The sequence below is a fragment of the Medicago sativa genome, chromosome 4 (assembly GCF_051527215.1).
Source record: "Medicago sativa cultivar Bolivia chromosome 4, Bolivia_mono, whole genome shotgun sequence".
In the NCBI taxonomy this organism is placed as follows: domain Eukaryota; kingdom Viridiplantae; phylum Streptophyta; class Magnoliopsida; order Fabales; family Fabaceae; genus Medicago; species Medicago sativa.
In genome coordinates, this window is record NC_140752.1 from 19,985,440 (window position 1) to 20,009,651 (window position 24,212).

At 36.3% G+C, this 24,212-nt stretch overlaps 2 protein-coding genes and 1 pseudogene across 2 annotated transcripts; 2 read left to right on the forward strand and 1 right to left on the reverse strand.

The window, feature by feature from the left end:
• The first annotated feature begins 291 nt into the window (after nucleotides 1-291).
• On the forward strand, nucleotides 292-2,905 carry LOC146927061 (aspartic proteinase Asp1-like). Its single transcript, XM_085708120.1, has 7 exons — nucleotides 292-499; nucleotides 847-973; nucleotides 1,229-1,506; nucleotides 1,687-1,923; nucleotides 2,059-2,380; nucleotides 2,510-2,582; nucleotides 2,717-2,905. Exons 1-7 carry the CDS (start codon nucleotides 309-311, stop codon nucleotides 2,809-2,811), a joined length of 1,323 nt encoding a protein of 440 aa, XP_085564246.1. The 5' UTR covers nucleotides 292-308; the 3' UTR covers nucleotides 2,812-2,905.
• A 13,385-nt stretch (nucleotides 2,906-16,290) lies between these two features.
• On the forward strand, nucleotides 16,291-17,743 carry LOC146927062 (exocyst complex component EXO70B1-like; annotated as a pseudogene).
• A 397-nt stretch (nucleotides 17,744-18,140) lies between these two features.
• On the reverse strand, nucleotides 18,141-20,211 carry LOC146927063 (uncharacterized). The gene is made up of 3 exons (XM_085708121.1): nucleotides 19,749-20,211; nucleotides 18,671-19,570; nucleotides 18,141-18,413 (listed from the first exon to the last, which is right to left on the reverse strand). Exons 1-3 carry the CDS (start codon nucleotides 20,187-20,189, stop codon nucleotides 18,225-18,227), a joined length of 1,530 nt encoding a protein of 509 aa, XP_085564247.1. The 5' UTR covers nucleotides 20,190-20,211; the 3' UTR covers nucleotides 18,141-18,224.
• Between the last annotated feature and the right edge of the window lie 4,001 nt (nucleotides 20,212-24,212).

The window sequence follows — 24,212 nt, forward strand, 5'->3', positions numbered from 1 at the left end:
AAGTTTGACAGCACACTTGATAATTATTTTCTCCCCAAGGTCCACGAAATAGGTGAAATATGGAAAAATAAAATTAAACCATATTGACACAATTCGATAAAAGGACAAGAAATAATCAAATAATAAAAGGAATAATGCAATGCATGTTACCTATTTCTTGTTTCTTAACAAACTAGTGAAGGCTTAAGAAGATTTGAGAAAATATCTTCGTTGATTCAATTACATTTAATTTTCTATATAAATTAACCATTGAGACAATGTTGAGCTCTATATCCAAATTCATTATCTTTTCCACTGATTTATTGAATATGGATGTGAAAAATAGAGGAGTTTCATTGATAACATTTTCACTCTTTCTATTACTTTCTTCTATTTTTCCACATCATTTCTCAGCAGCCAATCAACTCATCCATATAAATAATTCAATTCCCCCAGTTTCTATACATTCCCTCATTTCTTCTTTTGTTTACTCAATTAAGGGAAATGTATATCCAGATGGGTATGTTAATATCACAAATCCTCTATTTTCTTCATCAATAATTGTTTTTGCAATATAATTCAGGGACATTTATTTTCTTCTAATATCAATATCAGTAGTAATGGAACCATTTAATAATTTGTTCAATCATTTTATGTTAACTAATTATGATGAACTTTGTTCTTTAATTTTCATAATTTCTTGTGAAATTTCATAATCATATTCGCATGTATCAAATTAAATTATATCATTTTCAATGGTTAACCCTAACATTGACTATTTGAGCTTTTTCTTATAGTTTATAAACTATAGATTACAATAGTTTATCGAGTTATAATTTATATGTATGTATGCTCCTCTTGATGTAGGTTATACACCGTGTCCATCAACATTGGCAATCCTCCCAAGCCTTACGAGCTAGACATTGACACCGGCAGTGATTTAAGTTGGGTTCAATGCGATGGACCCGATGCACCGTGTAAAGGTTGCACTTTGGTATGTTTTAAATTACAATATGTTGACATTTTTAGTTATTAGATAGTACTGTATATGAAACACGGACACATACACATACACATATATTGGCCACAAGACGGACATCATGTAGAAAGTAATAATACTTTAAAATAATAGAAGTTATTGAATGTAACTATATTTGTCGGTGAAACACTTATAAATCTTCAAAGTTAAGTGTCATTGCTAAATAAGTATGTCTTATGATGATTTTCACTTTATTTCCTTGCTTTGCAGCCCAAAGATAAACTTTATAAACCTTATCGCAACCAGCTTGTAAAATGTTCGGATCCAATTTGTGTTGCAACCCAATCAACACATGTACTAGGTCAAATATGTTCTAGGCAAAGTCCACCATGTGTTTACAACGTTCAATATGACTTTGGTTTAGTCCGAGACTATATGCATATAGGAAGACAATATGACCATGCATCATCTCTTGGTGTATTAGTCCGAGACTATATGCATATAGGAAGCCCTAGTGGCTCTACAAAGGATCCTTTGGTGGCATTCGGGTAAGTGTTTGTTTTTCTCATAGTTTTTGCATTAAAAAATATGACTTTGATCATTTACATAGGTATCTAATGATGTATACAATAATTATACACTGACAGAGTATATTAATTAAACTCATTGAGCAATGCAATCATAAATATTCTAACTTATATTCGGAGTTTGTGTCTTTGGCATGCTAGGTGTGGATATGAGCAGAAGTTTTCTGGTCCTACTCCCCCACATTTGACACCAGCTGGGATCCTTGGCCTTGGCAATGGAAAGACAAGCATTTTGTCTCAACTTCACTCTATGGGCTTTATCCACAATGTGTTAGGTCACTGCCTTAGTGCAGAAGGAGGAGGGTATTTATTCCTTGGAGATAAGTTCATTCCCTCATCTGGAATTGTTTGGACACCTATAATTCAAAGTTCATCAGAGTAAGTGTTGACCTAATATTCGGCCATTTTACACATATTAAGAAATGTCTATAAATGAAATATATATATTTAGGGCAAAGAATGTCGTCACTTATGAACTTACACGTAATCTTATATTTTTTCTTTTTGTTTCAGAAAACACTATAACACAGGTCCAGTAGATTTGTTTTTCAATGGAAAGCCTACTCCTGCTAAGGGTCTTCAAATTATCTTTGATAGTGGGAGCTCCTACACTTACTTCAGCCCCCCAGTCTATACCATTGTTGCTAATGATTTAAAAGGGAAGCCACTTAGTAGAGAAACTAAGGATCCATCACTTCCAATTTGTTGGAAGGGTGTCAAACCATTCAAGTCTCTGAATGAAGTCAACAACTATTTTAAGCCCTTGACTTTGAGCTTTACAAAATCAAAGAATTTACAATTTCAACTGCCTCCTGTAGCTTATCTAATAATCACTGTTAGTACTTTTTTAAATTTATATATAATCTTATCATATCCATCCTATAATGAAAAGAACACATGAAATTATGTGTATATCACTATGTTAATGACTTGCATACATTTATGATGTTCTTTTCATTTCTAGAAATATGGCAACGTATGCTTAGGGATTCTTAATGGCAATGAAGCTGGCTTGGGAAATCGTAATGTAGTCGGAGGTAAGACATTCCTAAAGCTAAAAAAATGCTATATATATATATATATATATATATATATATATATATATATATATATATATATATATATATATTCGAGAATTTTATTGTAAAGTCTTTTCTTTTGTTGTTAACAGACATCTCTTTGCAAGACAAGGTAGTGGTTTACGACAATGAGAAACGACAGATTGGATGGGCATCTGCAAATTGTAAACAAATTCCTCGGTCATAGATCAGTATATTATCATGATATCTTTTATTGTAATAACGGATAGAACTTCCATACTAGAAATAAAATCACATGCATATGATCCCATGTTAGGAAAGTGAGCATATCAATGTCTGTAATTTGTAACCTTCCAATATATGTGATATTGAGGGGTCTAAATTTCTGTTTCAATTAGAAAAATTACAATTTTCTTCAAATAATTGTGATCATTGTTGTTCTGAGTGAAGATGTTGGTTTGTACGACGGTAATACTAGGGATCTGGAAAGGGTTGAATAGATTACCAAAAAATTTGTGCGGAAACCTTGATTTTGTAAAATATTATTGAAACAATTAAGACTATTATTTGAAATTTTTTATATATTTTTATTCCTAAAATTTGTGTTAGTTTTAGTCCATCCGTTTTTTTGTTGTTGTAAGGTTATTTATACACACCAAAAGAATCAATACATTTTGTTACTTATGATTGAATATGGGTTTAGTATCCAACATGTGTCGATGTCTAATACCAATGATTAAATTCAATGAATTATTTTCTAAAATTAATATCAAAAAATCGAAGATTCAGTGTCGTGTCAGTGTGAGTGTTTTATCGATCGTAAAACAACCTAAAGAATTTTTGGTCCTTTGCAAGAAATTCCATCTAGAATAAGAAGATATGATCTCATCCAAAGTCAAAATTGGTTTCTCTCAGTAAAATTTTGTTCATCTGTCTGTTTAAGCAATTTTTAATCACAACATACTGTCTGAGAGAACATGTGATGTAAGATTTTCCAACATGTCATATAACTATGTACACGTGAGTATATATAGGATCGTTTCCACAGGGAGTTACGTTAATCATAAGCATTTTCACAATAGTTCACATTAAGGGTTTGGATATAAATTGTTTGTTTGTAAATCTATATTCCTACATGACATAAAAGTAAAAACGAGAGGAGATCGAACTATTTCGCTTGCGGTATAAGATAACGAGCAAGCATAACAGCAGCAATCTCTCGATCGATTAACAGACTCTAGCTTTATAACCAATATTATTACAATCATTTCTACAATATCCTTCGTGTCCAAAGCGACATCGTTATTTCTAAGTTAGCGTTTAAACATTCGTGTCCAAATTCCTTAAACGATAACAAAGTCGATCGGATAACTTAATCGACCGTGTCCAGCCTGATTAAGTATTCGAAAGCATTAAAATCTTGATCAAAAGTAATTATCAAAGGTTTACAAACTTGTCAAGAGTGATATAACATAAGATAGATTGTTATATTCTAGATCTAGATTCAAGAGTTTGTGTCCAAATCATCTTGAATCTCATTGAAAGCATTAAACATAAGAATAACAACAATATTGAATCATTAAGCTAGAACCTTATATATTAAAAGATCAAAAGATTACATAATAGCTTGTTTGTTACCTCAATACTACAAAGAAGATGATAGCTACACATAGACATGTAAACTAATGCAAAGGATGAAGGAAAGATGAAGATTCTATGTCAAGATCCTTCGTGTCCAAAGTGATCTTGAGTTGAATCTACTCCTAAACCACTTGCTTTGTGTTTCTCTCTTGGAAATAGCTCTGACCTCTCTCTTAGAATGTATGAAAAATATCAATGGAATAGTGAATGACCTAAAAGAGAGGTAAAAATGCTATTTAAATGGCCTGTGTTTTTGTACCTACGCCAATAGCGCAAGCTACGCTAATAGCATGGTATGTCGGCCTATAATCTGGCCAATGGGCTTGTGCCACGTTGGCCTTGCCCTGCTTCTACGCTTCATCTACGCTAATAGCGTGGTCCTCTGGAGCTTCTACGCTTATAGCGTAACCCACGCTAATAGCGTGCTTCTTCATGGCCAGCTTCTGCTTCTACGCTCCAGGTACGCTATTAGCTTACCTCTCTGGACTGATTACGCTAATAGCGTACATCACGCTAATAGCGTGTATCTTCACATGTGCTCCAGATCCACGCTCCAGGTACGCCATTGGCGTATCTCTCTGCAATTGGGCATTTCTTCATCACGCTAATAGCGTAGGACACGCTAATGGCGTATGACCTTGAACTTTGACGTTTCTTGCTCCTTGCTTGTATTTTCCTGCACAAAAAGGGTAGAATAAGGCTCAAAAGCATAAATGACATATATACACAATAATTGGAGTTTTCCATAGAGAATCTTGCAAAACAAGTCACTAAAATGCCTAAACTCCTATATGAAATATATCACTTTTAAACACTTATCAAACTCTCCCCAACTTGGCTTTTTGTTTGTCCTCAAACAAACCAATTGAAAAGGAAACTAACAAGGCTTTGGACAAGGTTTTCAACAAGGTGTCAAACAATTCAAAACAAAAATAAACAAATGGTGATTCAAAAATGATCGTGTGGACAAGCATGAAGTCCTCCGCTACTCTAGGTACAAACTAAGAATGCGAAATATGTCCTAAGCACAAACTATACATCATAAACTTCAAAACATAAACATAACTATCTATGAACCACACCTAACACACTTCTTTAAAAGTAAATGCAATACTATGATAACAATAAGTGAGGTAATGAACACACATCCAACAATCATGCTAACATCCTATTTAAGTTAGGTGTCCATCCAAATATCGTCTCAAAAAGCATAAAAGCATGGATCAAAAGAAATGTCATATGTGGGGCAGTTGATCAGAAAGCCTATCAACGAGGAACATTTTTTTGTATCACAACTTGAAATCCATATACTTCCCTACCAAGAATTACAACCTTTGGTGATTAACAATCAAACCAATAACCTTGACAACTTATTCTATTTTTGATTTTTCTCTTTCTTTTTCTTCTTTTTCTTTTCTTTATCAAATGTACAACTTTTTCTTTGATTCAATGTTGTCAGGTTATTTTAACAATTTCACCACAAACTTGACATATAATGCCTCCTTTTTCTCCCCAACTTGAATACAACAAAACTCTAATTGAATGTTCCCCTATCCTAAGGCAAGGGACAAAGTACAAAAAGGTTAAGGGTTAAACAAAGTAAAATTATCAAAGTCCTATAAGATTCAACCATGAACTGGATTTTTGAAAAATTTGAGGCAAATTCAACAAGCATTGTGCTTATGAATATTGACAGTTCATGTTTGAGGACTTGATTCATTTGGCTCAGATTGGGGTATCAGATACCCGCTCTTCTCACAAGTAGGCTTTATGTGGTCAAGTAGGTTACTCTCAATTCAAAAAGTGCCTTGATCCTTTCCATGCTTTCAAACAATTCAAAATAATTATCAGATTTAACATAACTAAAACAAGTTAGACGGTGATTATCGGTCTCCAGCATATATACAACAGATTGAAGCTACCTCACATTTATGTTAAGTACTAAGTGGTTCAAAAATATTTATGTTTATGACAAGAATTAAATGATATATATTTTGTGCAAAGTACAAGTTTCAAATTCTTATTAAAAACCTAGAATAACAGGAAACCAATACCTTGGCTTTACGCTTTCTCACAAGTAATATCATTATCACTCACCTGCTTTTGCTCAAACATTGGCTCCATGGAGCACTTTAAGATTTATTATTCATGAGCAATTTTCTTTTGAGAGACACAAGCAAGATTTAAACAAAAAATTCATCCAAAACATAAGTTAAAATCCACAAGATAAGTTATTAAACCATAATAATATAAAGTACTAAAGTATCAGGTCAATCACTAAAAACCACAGTGCTCGAAGAGTACAAAATATAACCAAAGTGGAAAATACAACCAAATTAAATAAGTTCCAACATGAAATAAAGAAAACATAAGTTCGAAAGCGAAAAGAAAACATCACTAAAAACCCAATGATATCACTGATCATCCTCTCCAGCATCGTCCATGTCATGATCCACATCCACATCTTCACCATCAACTCCAGCATCATCAGGAGTAGCTTCATCATCCACAGCATCTGCCACCCCCACATAAGGTCCTGGCTTGCCCTCAGGCCAATGAACAAAACTCTGATACTGGTCAGGAGTCATAACCGGGTAATCAGCATTTCCCGAATACATGTGAGCATTAAAGAGGTCCTGATGAATGCCTTGGTTGCTCCTCCAAATTGCCTCGTTTTGATCCATCAAGAAGCTGTTCTAGTCCCTCACGTACTGGTTATGCATCTGCTGCTCCAGCATAAAGGTCTGCAACCCTGAAAAATCAAAAGAACCAGCGCCTTCAGATGGGCCAGCCTCATCATCAGAGAAATGGTATTGAGCTGCCCTCTGCTCTGTTTTCTCCCAGGTACGAATAGAAGTGTCAGTAATGGCCCCCTCAATGTCTTCATCAAAGGGTCCAGAAATGGGCACTCCATAGGCCTTCAGCAATCCCATAATAAGTCCCGGGTAGAACAATGCAACCTTCTTAGCACCTGTGGCAACCTTCAAAGCCACAGCTTTCATCTCATTGGCTATGATGCGAGCAATATCAACAGGCACTCCTTTCATAATGCACCAAATGAGTGGCAGAACGGCTTTTGGGGCATCGGATGTATGGGCTCTCGGAAGAGCATTGTGGACAAGAAATTGGAACACTAAGCGGGCCTGAGCAGTCATCTCCTTTGTAAGTGCATGCCTAATCTCTCCCTTGTCATTCTTTACAAAGTACCTACCCTTGTTCATGATGTCCCTCTCAATATGCTCATATTTCCAATTCCCCTGAGCATTTCTCTTAGCATAAGTACATAAGGTGGGCATAGTGGGATCAGGTGAAGGCTCAAGGTCTAAAGCATTATCGAGGAAATCATTAATGGAATCCCTATCAAATGGGATTTGCTTCCCTCAGACATAAGAAGTCCAGGAGAAAGCATCAGCAAGGGTGGTGGGTGAGGCATCAGGAGCAGCATTACAATAGAACTCCTTGATTAGGTCGGTGTTAATTTCAGTTGTGGGAACAAGGAGTTTGGTCCACTTGCGACCAGTGAAAATGTGGAGTAAATCAGAGTATTCACCACCTGGTTGAATGTCAAATGTTTTCTCATGCCAGGTTTTGTACTGAGTCATCTTTTTGAACCTGGCAGAGTGGGCAGGGGTGGGAAAACGGTTAGGGTTCACTGATGTGGCTGAGGTGGAGGCACCTTTGCCTCTAGGACGTTTGGTCCCGGTGACTTTTTCAGCTTGTTTAGGTGCCATCTGCAACAAAACCAGGAAATACCAACATATTGCATAGAAAATATTAGCACAAAGTAGAATTGGTCATTTAAAAACATCAAAAATTTTAAAAATCTGGGCAAGTATGAAGAACCACGCTAATAGCGCCTGTCACGCTAATAGCGAAATTTTCTGGAAAAATTTCGCTATTAGCGTAGATTTTCGCTATTTGCGTATTTCTTCGTACCTGCAATTTTCAAATTTTCAAAATTCTTGTTCCTGCAATTTCACAGCACATACCAGCATATTTCAACCCTAGGTTTCATCCTATGTCTCTACAACACAATATAATCATGAAAAGGAATCAAAATCACAACATTTGCAAACAAATCATTCAAACCCTTATTTTTCAAATTTTTACAAAATGGGTCAAAATCAAAAGATGAATGTTTGTTGCATGTGGGTTATGATTCTTGTTCCTTTTCCATCTATAATCAATGAAGAACAATCTCTATTCACAAATCAAAACTCTAATCCTAACCCTAACCATTGCTAATCATGTAAAAACATGTATTTTTCAATTTAAGAACAAGGAAAGGAAGCAGAATCAAACCTGTTAGTGCAGTGATTGGATGCAAGCAAGAATGAATGATGCAAAGATGAATGCTTGGAACCAATTGAACCAAAGGAAAAGGGGTTTGATTTTTAGGGTTAGTGTGTGAGTGAGAGAAGTTTTTGTGTGTGAGAGTGAGAAAAGAAGAGAAAAAACCGTAAAAAGGGAATGAGGAGTGGGTTATGAGAAGTTAAGGGGAGTTACTCCCCTTGGGCCCACAAAAATTTTTCTCCCACGCCAAACCTACGCCAATAGCGTAGCTCTCTACAGCTCCCACGCTAATAGCGAAATTTACGCTATTGGCGTGATGCTTCAGGATCAGTTTTTCAAAGTTGTTTCAATTCAGCTTTCAATGCTTATGTACTACTACTATATGTAATAAACATAAAAATACTTACAAAACTGGGTGTGCCTCCCAGCAAGAGCTTGTTTTACGTCCTGAGCTTGACGCATTTTAAAGAAATCATGGTTCGGTTAGTGAAATCGTCGACAAAACACCGATCAATTTCACCACCGAATTAGGGCTTAAGCCTTTGCCCATTCACCGTCCAGTTGGCTTTTGTGACTGGATCCTCAAGTTCAACAGCTCCATATGGTTTGACCTCTTTAACCATGAAATGTCCGGACCACTTAGACTTCAATTTGCCCGGAAACAGTCTCAGTCTTGAATTGAAAAGTAACACCATTTGCCCCGACATGAATTGTCTCAGAATGATCTTCTTATCATGATATATCTTGGTCCTTTCTTTGTAGAGCTTTGAAGATTCATAAGCTTGATTTCTCAATTCTTCAATCTCATGCATTTGAACTTTTCTTCTTTCACTGGCCTTCTCTTGATCAAAGTTTAGGAACTTCAATGCCCAAAATGCTTTATGTTCGAGCTCGACCGGTAAGTGACAAGATTTGCCATAGACCATTTGGAAAGGAGTGAGGCCTATAGGAGACTTGTATGCAGTCCTATATGCCCACAAAGCTTCATCAAGTTTAGCCGACCAATCCTTCCGAGATATAGAGACCGTCTTCTCAAGTATTCGTTTGACTTCCCGGTTGGAAACTTCGGCTTATCCATTCGTTTGCGGATGATAAGGTGATGCTACCTTGTGCTTAACTCCATAATGATCTAGGGCTTTGGCAAGTTGAGCATTGCAAAAGTGTGACCCTCCATCACTAATAAGAACTCTTGGTGTACCAAACCGGGTGAAAATATTCTTCTTTAGGAACTTCACTACCGTCTTGCTATCAGCTTTAGGCGATGCTACGGCTTCCACCCACTTTGAAACATAATCAACAGCGACCAAGATGTACTCATTGGAATATGAAGGAGGAAAGGGGCCAACAAAATCTATACCCCAACAATCGAACACTTCCACTTCAAGGATAAGTTGTAGAGGCATCTCATTTCTCTTTGACATTGATCCGGTTCTTTGGCATTCATCACAATGCTTGCAATGTGTATTGGCATCCTTGAATAGAGTTGGCCAATAGAACTCGGATTGAAGTACCTTTGTGGCGGTTCTTTCCCCGTTGAAGTGACCTCCACAGGGTGAATTGTGACATCGCCATAGGATCTTCTTTGCCTCTTCATCATCCACACACCTACGCAAGAGATTGTCCACTCCAATTTTGAACAAATAAGGCTCATCCCACACATAATGGTTAGCATCATGGAGGAACTTCTTGCATTGTTGCCATTCAAACTCTTCTGGAATGAACCCGGTTGCTTTGTAGTTCACCATGTCGGCAAACCACGGTCTCACATTGATTGCAAGCAACCTTTCATCGGGAAATTCTTTACGAACTTCCGGTTCATTCTTGGTTACCTCATTGTTTGTCAACCTTGAAAGGTGATCAGCTACAAGATTTTCCGTGCCTTTCTTATCTTTGATCTCTAAGTCAAACTCTTGAAGCAACAACATCCATCGGATGAGCCTTGGCTTTGAGTCGGACTTAGTAAGGAGATACTTGATAGCTGCATGGTCAGTATAGACAACAATTTTGGAACCAACAAGGTAAGAACGAAATTTCTCCATTGCATAAACTATTGCAAGTAACTCTTTTTCAGTTGTGGCATAATTAATTTGTGCCTCATTTAAGACCTTACTTGTATAGTGAATAGCATGAAAAATTTTGTCCTTACGTTGACCCAAGACCGCACCAACAGCATAATCACTTGCATCGCACATTAATTCAAAATTTAAATTCCAATTAGGAGCAATGATTATTGGTGCAGTGGTCAATCTTTCTTTCAAAGTTGCAAATGCTAAAAGACATTCATTATCAAAAATAAAAGACTTATCTTTGTTGAGCAAGTTGCTCATAGGTTTTGCTATCTTTGAGAAGTCTTTAATGAATCTCCGGTAAAAACCGGCATGACCAAGAAAACTCCGAACACCTTTGACATTCACCGGTGGTGGAAGCTTTCCAATAACATCGACCTTTGCTTGGTCTACCTCAATACCCTTAGCAGAAATCTTATGACCAAGGACAATACCCTCGGTAACCATGAAGTGACATTTCTCCCAATTGAGCACCAAGCTAGTTTCAATACACCGCTTCAGCACGATATCCAAGCTATTCAAACACATATCAAATGACGAACCGAAAACTGAGAAATCATCCATGAACACCTCCATGCATTTACCAATAAAGTTGGAGAAGATTGCTTGAACACACCGTTGAAAGGTTGCGGGTGCATTACACAAGCCAAATGGCATTCTTCGATAAGCAAAAATACCAAAGGGGCAAGTGAAAGCCGTCTTCTCGTGATCATCTGGGTTCACGGCGATTTGATTGTAACCGGAGTAACCATCTAGGAAGCAATAAAAGGATTGACCGGAGAGTCTTTCAAGCATTTGATCCATGAAGGGCAAGGGGAAGTGATCCTTCCTTGTTGCTTGATTGAGTCTTCTATAATCTATACACATCCTCCATCCGGTGACGGTTCTAGTTGGGATCAACTCATCTTTATCATTAGTGATCACCGTCATTCCTCCTTTCTTGGGAACTACTTGAACCGGGCTTACCCAAGCACTATCCGAGATAGGATAGATCATGCCGGCTTCAAGCAACTTCACTACTTCCTTTCGCACCACCTCTTTCATGTTTGGATTCAAGCGGCGTTGCGGTTGTGCTACCGGTTTATAGTTTTCTTCCATCATAATCTTGTGCATACAATAAGATGGACTTATCCCTTTCAAGTCGGATAACTTCCACCCTATCGCTTCCTTGTTGGCCTTGAGGACCTCTACCAACTTTGTTTCTTCATTGATGGACAAGGAGCTACTAATGATCACCGGTTGTGTACCAGCTTTCTCAAGAAAAACATATTTCAAATTAGATGGTAAAACATTTAATTCTACCTTGGTGTCATCAACTTTTGCTTCTTCCTTGGATTCTTCTTTCAAATCTTCAAGTATGGCTTGATTAGGAAGAACTTCTTTCAAGGAATCTAGCTCCTTCAAACACTCTTCAATGGCTCTTGCTTCATCTTCATCAATAGCATTGAGTGCGTCCACCAAAGCACTCTCAAGGGGTGTTCTATTGTGCAATTGCTTCCGAGTAGTCAAGATGACTTCTTCGGTTGCATCCATTTTGAAACATGCACCCTTGTCTTTTGAGTACTTCAAGGCTTCCCGGATGTTGAAAGTAACCTCTTCATCATTTACCTTGACCTTCATGATATTATCATCAAGATCAATCATCATCCGAGCCGTTTGCATGAAATTCCTTCCCATTAAGATAGGGACATCCTCATCTTCTTCGACATCCATAACCACAAAGTCAGCCGGAAAAATAAATTTGTCCACTTTTACAAGAACATCTTCGGCCATACCTAGTGGTTTTGCAAAGGATTTGTCGGCCAATTGCAACACCATCCTAGTCCGCTTTATACAAAGGTCACCAACTCTTTTGGCAACGGACAAAGACATGAGATTTATGCTTGATCCAAGATCAAGTAGTGCTTTACCTACATGTGTTGTGCCAATAGCTACCGGTAGAGTGACTCTCCCCGGATCTTGCTCTTTCTTAACAACGTTCTTTGAATAATAACACTACAATTGGCATCAGTTTGGATAGTCTCTTCATCGTTGACTCTTCTTTTCTTGGAAAGGATATCTTTCATGAATTTCGCATATACCGGCATTTGCTCCAAGGCTTCTGAGAATGGTAAATCAATTTGCAACTTCTTGAAGAGTTCAAGAAACCTTGCGTATTGCCGCTCTTTGTCTTTCTTCGATGGAGCATGTGGGTATGGTAAGCGTTGAGCCACTACTTGCTTCTCAACTTCTTGTTTCTTGCCTTTATCTTTCCCCACATCTTTCATCTTCCTCTCCATCTCCTCTTGTTCCACTAGTTCTCTTTTTTGATTTTTTTCTTTTTCAACTAATTCTTCTTTATTCTTTATATACACTTCCTTCTCTATCTCTACAACATCCTCCTCGAACTTCTCTATATCCTCCTCATTTACAACTTCTTCATCCTTCTTTTCAACTACAATCTCTTCACCTACCCCTTTACCTACTACTCTACCACTCCTTGTAGCAATAGCTTTTGACTGCTATGCTTTGTGATGCTCCTTAGGATTTGGTTGAGTGTTGGCGGTGAAAGTTCCCACTTGCGGAGGACCTTGAGCCATTTGTTGTGCTAACTGACTAACTTGCGTTTCAAGGCCTTTGATGGACGCGTCGGTATTTTTCTGGTTAGACATGGACATTTGCATGAATTGCTTCAAAGTCTCTTCGGTGCTTTGGGAATTGTTAGGTTGTTGGGGATTATTTGGTGGTGGGAATTGGTATTGATTATTGAACGGTTGTTGGAATTGAGGGTACGGTTGTTGGTAGAAGTTGGATTGTGGATATTGGTAGTTGTTATTGTAAGGTGCTCTCCATGGCCTTTGAAAGTTTTGGTTGGCCGGATATCTTCCTTGGAAGTTGAAAGTACCCGGATTTTGGGATTGTTGTGAGGTTCCGGCTTGTTGTGGTTGGTTAGGTCTTTGTTGGTTTCCCACATAGTTTACCTCTTCTTCAAAAGAACCAGGTGTGGGACAAAAACCAGTGGGATGATCTCCCGTGCAAAGCTCACAAATGTTAACCTGAGATGTTCCTCCTTCTTGCTTGAGAGATTCGAGAATTTGTTTTGGCATAGCTCTCATCTCCTTTTGCATAGCTTCTATTTGTTGGGTGAGAAGCTTATTTTAAGCCAAAACTGCATCATTTGCTTCTAGTTCAAGGATACCGGCTTTCCTTTGTTGAGGATTCCGGTTGTGAGTATATTTTCTTGTGTTGAGAGCCATTTGGTTGATGATTTTGACAGCATCAGCTGGATTTTTCAAAGCAATAGATCCACCAGCACTAGCATCTAACATTGTCTTGGACATATCTTGAAGCCCTTGACGAAAAAGATATAGTTGCATTTGGCTATCAAAACCATGCTTTGGACAATTCCTTAGCAATGATTTATAGCGCTCCCAAGCTTCACAAAGAGACTCACTTTGGCCTTGAGCAAAAGTTGTAATTGATGTTTTAGCTTCAAGATGTCTATCCTCCGGAAAGAATCTTTCTTGAAACGCTTTCTCTAGCTCCGTCCAGTTTTCCATCAAAGAAGTTGGTTGATCAATATACCACTCCTTAGCTTTCCCGATCAAAGAATGAGGAAACAATTTCACGAACATCGGCTCTTCCTCATCTTCCTTCATACCAAGTGTCCCAGCGATACCATAGAAGTTGGTTAAATGTCTATATGGATCCTCATGATCCATACCGGTAAACTGGTTATGAGTAATCAAATTTATCAACCCCGACTTCAGCTCAACTGATTTGGCATTTTGATTTCCAAGATTAGCTAGCCTCCTCAGACTAACCCACATTGGTAGAGCATCATTATCTCCTTCATTAGCCATGACCACTTCTGGTTCACTCTTCGGAGATGATGGTTCAGAAGAGTGCGAAGAACCACTGAGTGTAATAGTATGCACCGACCCACATTGGTAGAACAAAAAGTAAAGATTCCGGCTGAGCCAGCCCGGCTAATCTCTTAGCTTCCTTTGCTTGCTTCCTAAGTAACCTAGCAGTTCTCTCAATCTCTGGATCGAATTGAAGGTCTTCTTTAGAAACGGTACCTCGCATACACAAAGTTTACCAAGACTATACCAGGTGGTTAGCATAAAAAATAATGAATGACAAAGGTGTATAAGTATATGCATGAAAGAATTTTGTGCAAAATTGACTTAAAATGACAAAATTGTTTCAATACTTATAATAAATTTTCCGTTACTCCCAGGCAACGACGCCATTTTGATGTAAGATTTTCCTACATGTCATATAACTATGTACACGTGAGTATATATAGGATCGTTTCCACAGGGAGTTACGTTAATCATAAGCATTTTCACAATAGTTCACATTAAGGGTTTGGATATAAATTGTTTGTTTGTAAATCTATATTCCTACATGACATAAAAGTAAAAACGAGAGGAGATCGAACTATTTCGCTTGCGGTATAAGATAACGAGCAAGCATAACAGCAGCAATCTCTCGATCGATTAACAGACTCTAGCTTTATAACCAATATTATTACAATCATTTCTACAATATCCTTCGTGTCCAAAGCGACATCGTTATTTCTAAGTTAGCGTTTAAACATTCGTGTCCAAATTCCTTAAACGATAACAAAGTCGATCGGATAACTTAATCGACCGTGTCCAGCCTGATTAAGTATCCGAAAGCATTAAAATCTTGATCAAAAGTAATTATCAAAGGTTTACAAACTTGTCAAGAGTGATATAACATAAGATAGATTGTTATTCTAGTTCTAGATTCAAGAGTTTGTGTCCAAATCATCTTGAATCTCATTGAAAGCATTAAACATAAGAATAACAACAATATTGAATCATTAAGCCAGAACCTTATATATTAAAAGATCAAAAGATTACATAATAGCTTGTTTGTTACCTCAATACTACAAAGAAGATGATAGCTACACATAGACTTGTAAACTAATGCAAAGAATGAAGGAAAGATGAAGATTCTATGTCAAGATCCTTCGTGTCCAAAGTGATCTTGAGTTGAATCTACTCCTAAACCACTTGCTTTGTGTTTCTCTCTTGGAAATAGCTCTGACCTCTCTCTTAGAATGTATGAAAAATATCAATGGAATAGTGAATGACCTAAAAGAGAGGTAAAAATGCTATTTAAATGGCCTGTGTTTTTGTACCTACGCCAATAGCGCAAGCTACGCTAATAGCGTGGTATGTCGGCCTATAATCTGGCCAATGGGCTTGTGCCACGTTGGCCTTGCCCTGCTTCTACGCTTCAGCTACGCTAATAGCGTGGTCCTCTGGAGCTTCTACGCTTATAGCGTAACCCACGCTATTAGCGTGCTTCTTCATGGCCAGCTTCTGCTTCTACGCTCCAGGTACGCTATTAGCTTACCTCTCTGGACTGATTACGCTAATAGCGTGTATCTTCACATGTGCTCCAGATCCACGGTCCAGGTACGCCATTGGCGTATCTCTCTGCAATTGGGCATTTCTTCATCACGCTAATAGCGTAGGACACGCTAATGGCGTATGACCTTGAACTTTGACGTTTCTTGCTCCTTGCTTGTATTTTCCTGCACAAAAAGGGTAGAATAAGGCTCAAAAGCATAAATGACATATTTACACAATAATTGGAGTTTTCCATAGAGAATCTTGCAAAACAAGTCACTAAAATGCCTAAACTTCTATATGAAATATATCACTTTTAAACACTTATCAACATGAAATGGAGATTGTTGGGTTTGCTTCAGATCTTCCTTCAACCATCTCTTTGGAAATTGGAATTCGTTGAAGATACTTATTTCACTACTTTTTTCTGTTTCATAATTTGTCTAATGAGTTTGTTTGCAAATTACACAAACATGGCAACACTCGAAAAGTCTTCGATTCAAAGCTCATTCGGCATTTTTGGTATTGACAGTTACTTCTGTATGTTCCTTGTTCTCTGATAAAATTATGAATGGAAAACCAGATGCATATATAGTCTAATTTCATGCACATCCTTTCCTATCATTTCTCTTAATTTGTTGAGACAAATTCAGTGCGGATTCAAAGTGAATCTCATATACTCTTATCTCGATGTTTAATTGTACAACTCATAAAGATTAAATTGTCGTTAGCTATTGTTGGAGTTTGTTATAGCAACTGTCTTATTATTCTTTGTTCCTCTCTGTCTTCCCCAAATGGTACAGAAGAAATTCAGCGTCTTGGACTCGATGAACAACACGTAGTCATTCGAGTTGATTCAGAACAACCAGAAAATATGGTAGCAACGTTACAGTTCATTACTTATATGAATGAGCATAAGAAAAACAATTCCAATATTGGTAACATGCTTTTGCAAATGATGAAAGGTAACTATAAATTGGTTTTAACGGACCGCAAGCTCATAATTGATGCACTTTTGCCTGAAACAAATAACTTTCATGAAACGGTGAAATTGACGGTGGATTCTGGATTTGAGAAAGAGTGCTATGAGATTTACAACAGTTACCGTAAGGAATGGTTGGAAGACTTTTTATAGCATAGAGAAAGATGGGATATTAGGATTATGTGATTGGAAGATGGATAAAAACTTCCAAGGTCGCTCTTAGAATACTATTTCCTAGTGAGCGTCAACTGCACGATGATATAATCTTAGACTCCACATCTGTATCATTTGATCTCTACTTCTTAGAGGTTTTCCTTGCAGCAATAATTCAACCGCTGAATTTTGCTGATTCGTTTGCAAATTGAAGCCATTCAGCCTGGCGTATGTTTAAAATCCTTAACTTGTTCGAGACATTGTGTGATCGATTCATGAATTTGAATCATTTTGATTCATTGGAAAACGAAGCAATAAAAATCAAGGTCCTCCTCAAGGTCTCAGGTTCAATTCTTTCCGGTGCCAATTTGAGAGGGCTATTTAGCTTCTTCAAAAAAAAAAAAAAATCAAGGACAGATCGAGTGGAATAAGTAGAAACATTTTCATGGAATTTGGAAGTCTGATCTTTCTCACACCAGATGCAGAGTACATATGGTCGTGTTCATCCAATGACCTGCGAGGATCGTTATTACTTTCTGGTCATCACAAAACTTGGAGAAAATTTTACAAGAATATCCCTTGGTTATTGATCGAGGAGGAACTTCTTTAACAAGCCAACGAGAGAAACTAATTAAAGGCACTGTCATAATGTGAAAATTAAAACAATCTATATTTCATTACGGTGCCATGCGCACTCACACTGCAAATTGAGATTATAAATTATAGATTTACAAAAGAAAAGAATTAAAAGAAAGAAGTAGGGGTAAATTTTCTCACAGATATATGTCACAATTTTTCTATTTATAATTAGTTACAGGGATGAGAATGGTTCTGAGATCACAAATTGTACAAGGTCAACAGATGTTGACCACGTATTACAGTACGAGGTCCTCTCATTAGACTTGAATTGGGATCTGCTATTAAATAAAACCAACAATTCCGAAATTCACAGGACTTGCGCCTACTAATTGGGACAGCTTAAAATTCTTCACTTCATATGTTTTTAGCAAACAATATACAAAAAAAACAGAACAATTGTTTTGAAAACCAACAGCTTAAAATTGCTCAATCTGTACTCATAAAATAGAATTAAAACCATTAAACCAACAGTAGAAAAAAGGTTGAGGCATCAACCTCATAATAATGAAAAACAAAAGCTACGTCCAACTTGAACTCTAGGCTTTGAAGTAGTGTTTTGAAGCAAGTTTTCCACTACTTCCATTATTTTTTGTTCATCATATGCATATGTGTGCACTGTAAGCAACTCCAATCTAACAAAGTGTGGAGTTTGCACTTTCTTCGAAATGGGATTTAAGTGGAATTCCTGCACATTTCGAATGAATAGGAACATTATTAAATGGATATTTTACGTGAATGCAGATATATGTTATCTGTTAGTAATTTCATAGATCAAACTAACAAATGAAATACATATTAGAGGCTCAAGTTGATAAGAAAATGACAAATTCAGATATGTTTTTGTAATACATTCAAAGACAGCTTACACCGATTAACATATTCAAGGACCCAAATGATTGTGTAATCAAAATATAGATGTGAAAGTACACTAAAGTCACTTACATTTTGTATTGCTTCAATGACAGAACGGTCAAATCTCAAAATCTTTACATTGGCCAGCACTTGCAGCCATCTTAAGAAGATTGAAGCTTCCCCTTTATAGGAAAAAAAGCCAAACATATTTACTTGTTGAAGAAAAGATAGATTGCATGCGGAGGACAAAAGTTGACGAAAAAAAGAATCACCCTCGATAGTAAAAGAACTAAGATTTGGAGTAGAAAGCGAAAATTGGTCAGCTGATACGAAAGATATAGTCAAATTGGATAGTGTCTGATTAGATATGCAGAGGACTTGTGCATCCTCAATCAAAGAACAACGCCTGAGCACCAAAGTGTTCAGCACATGACAATTTGGAAAAGGGTCAGCACAATGATTGTGAGTTGCAACAAAGTTGAAAAAGTTAAGATGCAAAGTTCTTAATGCGGGCAAATGAAGAGATTTCGGAAGTATAGGAGATTTTGCACCTATGTTATAACAAAGATTAAGATATGTCAAAGAGTGAGAGCCAAAGATTAAAGGGAGTAACTCAGATTTTGGACCCTTTCCAAACCCATTAATTTTCAAAGAGAGTAGTGGATTTATATTAATGAGTTTACATAGATCTTCTTCACCTTCCTGAATGAAAGCATGAATAGTAAGATTAAGTAGGGAATATGAGTGATCTCTACTGGACAGAACCCATGACATAAATTTCTTATAATTTTCATACGAAGATGTATGTAGAGACGGACTATATGTGAGAGTAGCGAGTCGTTTGCAAAGATCCTTCCACCGTTTAGACAAGATGCAAGTCCGAACAACATCTCGTGCTTCAAGAAAACTCAATATGTGGAGCAATATGCAGTCAGGCAACTCACTAATCCTATTTTCCTGCCGCTCTCGCTTCAGTTCCCTATGAAGTTCCTGGTTGGATAAACAACTTGTATAAATATTTATAGCATTAGCACTGATAATATAAGTATTTATGTATGAAAATTAGAGACTAAATTTAAGTGAGAATGATATTTATTCCATTAATTAATAACTTTTTCCAATAAATTATTGTTACTGTTATTATAATCTTAAAAATAAACTACCTTACCTTATGGTTTTTGATTTGTTGGGGTGTGATTGGGGGTACCCAATTGTGATTAATCCACTGGCGATGAACCCTAAGAAGGTCCTTTGGAAACACAATCTCTTCTGAGTACACAATCTCTTCTGAGTCTGTAAAACACACACGGAAACTTCCATTCCCTAAATCTTCAATAACGCGGCCTTCCCACCATCGGTGTTTCCGGAACGCCTCCACCTTGTCGCCGATCTTCACTTCCCAATCATCGCTCTCTGGCGTGGGAACTGGTCGGAGCTGATGAAGACCGACAACTGTTGGCTTCCAATCCATGTCATCGTATTCTACCAGTAATTTGTCGGAGGAGAAGCACCTGATGATGGTGGCTGTGAACCATGAGCGGCATATGCCACTGCGGTCGTTGCTCACTTCCACTTTGTTGCCCGGATTGAACCTGAAATCTCGAACCATGATCACTCTCACGATGTGTATTCCACTACTCCGTACAACGATGCTGTTAATATTACTTTATAGGGTTAGGGCATAACTACATGTCAAACACAGGTCGTTTCGTCAGGTTTTATTTTTTAAAACTATTTTTTTTTGAGAGAACTAATTTGCCTTTTGACTCCCAAACTTTGTAAAGAAGTGATTTTGACCCCAAACTAATTAACACAACTGGCCTTGAATTTTTAACTTTTTTGCAAAATTGGCGTCCCTTTATTTTGACTGAGGCAACATATAACTGGACAACAAATTTAATGTCGGAGAAGTTACATGTGTGTTTTATTACTTGGCTAAATGACACTTTTAGCCTCCATACTTACATAAACCAACAATTTTTCCCCCTAACACCAACAATGACCTCGTTCAAGGGGGCGTCACTTGAGCAAAATGAGCAAAAGTTGGGGACCAAAAGTGATATTTTGCAATTTTTGATGCAAAAAATGAAAGTTGGGTTAATCAAAGGGTAAAACAACTTTGCACACACAACAAATCAAAACATTCTGAATTGCCATGTTTGGCTCACGTAAATTGAAAATATTAATTGATGTGACAATTCTAAATATTTTGATTGGTTATGTGTGCAAAGTTGTTTTGAACGGTCAACCCACCACCATTAGACTCAAAGTTTTTTATTTGATTTTATTTTTTAAATGGTAAAGTCTTTTATTTTATTTATTTATTTATTAATGAATTTTTTTTTATTTATTTGTAGCATTCTAAATACTTTATTTTTCCGTATAAAAAGTTCTTTAGTTTTTTTTATTTGTTTAAGTCCTTTATCTTTTAAAATGTGTACACATTTTTTTTTATTTTAAATTACCAAGTTGGCAAGCAATATATGATAATTTTATTTTTTAAAAATATTTTCTATTATAAATAAAGAAACCCATAAAATTTTTTTGGACATGTTCCTTAAAATAATTAAAAACATATGTCAGCTCAAATACACCTCGAAACAGCGTGTTATATATTCACCTAATCTTCTAAACTCAAAAACCAAAATCTCCAAATTCTCAATAAACCCTAGATTTTTTTGGGTTTATTGAGAAATCTTATAAACCTAAATTTTTTGTTGGTTGTTGTCCTTGCAACTTTCGTCATCTCCAGATCTCATTTTCCTTGCCCATGTCTTCCAGTGGTTGCTTGGTTCCATCTTTGCATCCTTCATCAAGTGCTTCGTGCTTGAATGTTTCTTGTTTGCTTGCAGATTCTATGTTTGGCCTCACCGAATACCAAAGGAAATGTTTTGAATTTCAACACACAACAAAAATTTAATTTTCCAATGGACAAGATATGTACGTTCAAATATAACTTAAAGTCTCCTAATTCAAAAAGGACAAGGGATGGGTCAGTGACCATGGAAGAGGTACATGGCAATAAGGATATATGCTACATTAATTTTTGGAATATTTAATTTTGCGTTAAAATCTATCATTTATTTAAGAATAGTATCCACATTAATTTTTGGAATATTTAATTTTTTGTTTTGATGAAAAAAAAGGCTATGCCCTAACGAAAAGCAAACCATAAGCCTCTTGGAAAACTAACAGAGGAAGCATCTGCCCTTAAAATATTACAAGGATAGGAAAACTAGAATGTTTCATTTATTTAGGGTGTGTTTGGATTGAGGATATATTAATGGAATGGAGGGTTTACATTTCTTTTTTAAATTACGGACTATATAACATGTTTTTTAAAAATAAATTAAGTGTGATTAAAGTATTATATGATCGTTTCACTACAAAAAAAAAAGTATTATATGATCGTTTATTATATTAATATGTTAACTTTTTTAAAAAACATTTCATACTATCAGTAATTTAAAAATGAAAAGTAAACACTACCCTCCCTTCCCCGCCTAAACTTTCCATCCAAACACACCCTTAATGTATCACTTTCTTAGATATCAAGCGAACAAGGATAAGCTAGAACTTGAATATTGCAAGTATGAGTTGCAACTTTGCAGATGTTCTCTCAAAACCTTTGAAGAAAGCAAGGTTTGAAGATTTGAAAGAGCTTATGGGAATGAGAAGACTAGCAAACATGAATTAGGAGGAGAGAAGTGTTTAATTCATAGCTTTTAGCTTCTTCAAAAAAAATTCATAGCTTTTAGTTTGATTGCATGTAAGACAAGTTAGTTAGTTTCTTGTTTGTCAAGGCAGATAGAAGTTTGTTACAATTTTTATTTGTCTAGTCAGTTGATTGAATTGTATTTGTATATAATAAACGATAAACGCAATTTTATATTCATCCCCTTAAATTTAAAACATGTTTTACAAAGGTTTATTCCATATTTCTCTTCTCTTCATTTCTCTGATATAGTTTTTCTTTTCACCATTTCACAAAAACCTCAAATTGTCCCAACAAAACGCATGAATATGAATTCTTCCTAGTTGTTTCTTCTTCCACTAGCATGATTACATTTTTTGTTTGATGTTGCTTTACTTTTGTCTCTTTGATCATCAGTGGTTGTGGTACAAGAAGAATAAGAATGAAGAGAACCAACAATGTCGTTGGTGTTTTGATCAGCCATGAGTTGGATAGAAGAAGAAATGCAAATGTGTGTGTGTGTGTGTGGTGGGGGGGGGGGGGGGGGGGCTCAACTGGTTTGAGATAAGAGATTAAAAAGTCGAGGAGTTTTGAGATAAGAGATTAAAAAAGTCGAGGAGTTGATGGGCTTACATGATTTTGTGATTAAAAGTTGGATAAAAACTTCCAAGGTTGCTATTAGAATACTATTTCCCGGATAGCGTCGGCTATGTGATAGTGTCTTCGTAGAATCCACCTTTGTATCTTATGATATCTCTTTCTGAGAGGTTTTCCATGGAGTGGTAATTTGATGGACGAAATTGGCTAGTGCACCAAATTGTAACAAGTAATAAAATAATAAGTTTATAATTCTCCAAAACTTATTTCAAAAGACGAAAGTAAATTTATGTTAAAAAATTTAAATTTTTAAGACGAAACTTTAATAATTATAACATAACAGTCCTATACATTTTATTCGATAATATATATTGATTTTGGCATTTGTCATTTAAACTAAACTTATAGACAAAGAATTAAAAATATATTTAATCCTTTAAGAAAATATAAAAGATTAAATGAATTACTACATGTGTCATGGTCAATGTCAATTTCCAAAGACCAAAACAGTGTTGTTGTTATGACTCGTCGCTACTTCTGGATGCGGTATTGAGATATCTCAGTTTTCTTGTCGTGGTAAGAGTTTGCTTGGCTCAGAAGGGTTATTTTGCTTGTTGTGCTTTGTCGCAGGGGGTTGTTAGTCCGTGAATGGTTTGTGTTGGCGGATAGTTCATACACCATTTTTTAAAAGTTGAGTTTTGTTCACGCGTCTTTGTTGAATATATGTCTCAGTCCTTGTGACTGACTTCAGACTGCTTTAAAATCCAGTTAGTCGTATGATTGACATTGGACTAAATGGGCTCGAAAGAGCCGGTGTTGCTTGTTGCCTCGCTGCAGGGAGTTGTTGGCTCTTGACTCTTTCCGTGTTGACAGTTGGTTCATAGACCAATTAGATGACTTATGATTAGTGTTAGGATTTATATCTCCTGAGGGTTTTGGTTTGGTCCCCCTCTTGTATATATCTTTTTCTCTTTTTTTTAGTAATTATTTTTTCTGAGTTTGGTGGTAGCTGATTGGAGTCTCGTCGGGGTGCCAACTTAGTTGGGATGTCTACGATTCTCCTTGATGCATGTCTTTTCTCCTGGCATATAAAAAAAAAAAAATTAGAGACGCATTTATCATTCGTTTTCATTTATTTTTTGATTTCATCTTTTATGATATAATCATGTAACTAACATATTATAGTCTCTTGGCATTTTTTTTTCGATTTAATCTTTTTTGTTATAAAATATCAACATTGTTAACCTTTTTATGAGATTTTTTTCAATGTTTCTATGTTGAACATTTGAGTTTTTTTATGATTTTTTTTTGATTTTTTTTTTTTATAAAAATTGTATAATT

Coding starts and splice junctions, on each gene's coding strand:
- LOC146927061 (XM_085708120.1), top strand. CDS start 309: ATGGATGTGAAAAATAGAGGAGTTTCATTGATAACATTTTCACTCTTT. Junction 974..1,228: donor CGTGTAAAGGTTGCACTTTG/GTATGTTTTAAA, acceptor CTTGCTTTGCAG/CCCAAAGATAAACTTTATAA. Junction 1,924..2,058: donor ATAATTCAAAGTTCATCAGA/GTAAGTGTTGAC, acceptor TTTTTGTTTCAG/AAAACACTATAACACAGGTC.
- LOC146927063 (XM_085708121.1), bottom strand. CDS start 20,189: ATGGTTCGAGATTTCAGGTTCAATCCGGGCAACAAAGTGGAAGTGAGC. Junction 19,571..19,748: donor AACAAATCAAAAACCATAAG/GTAAGGTAGTTT, acceptor TTATCCAACCAG/GAACTTCATAGGGAACTGAA. Junction 18,414..18,670: donor TCATTGAAGCAATACAAAAT/GTAAGTGACTTT, acceptor CGAAATGTGCAG/GAATTCCACTTAAATCCCAT.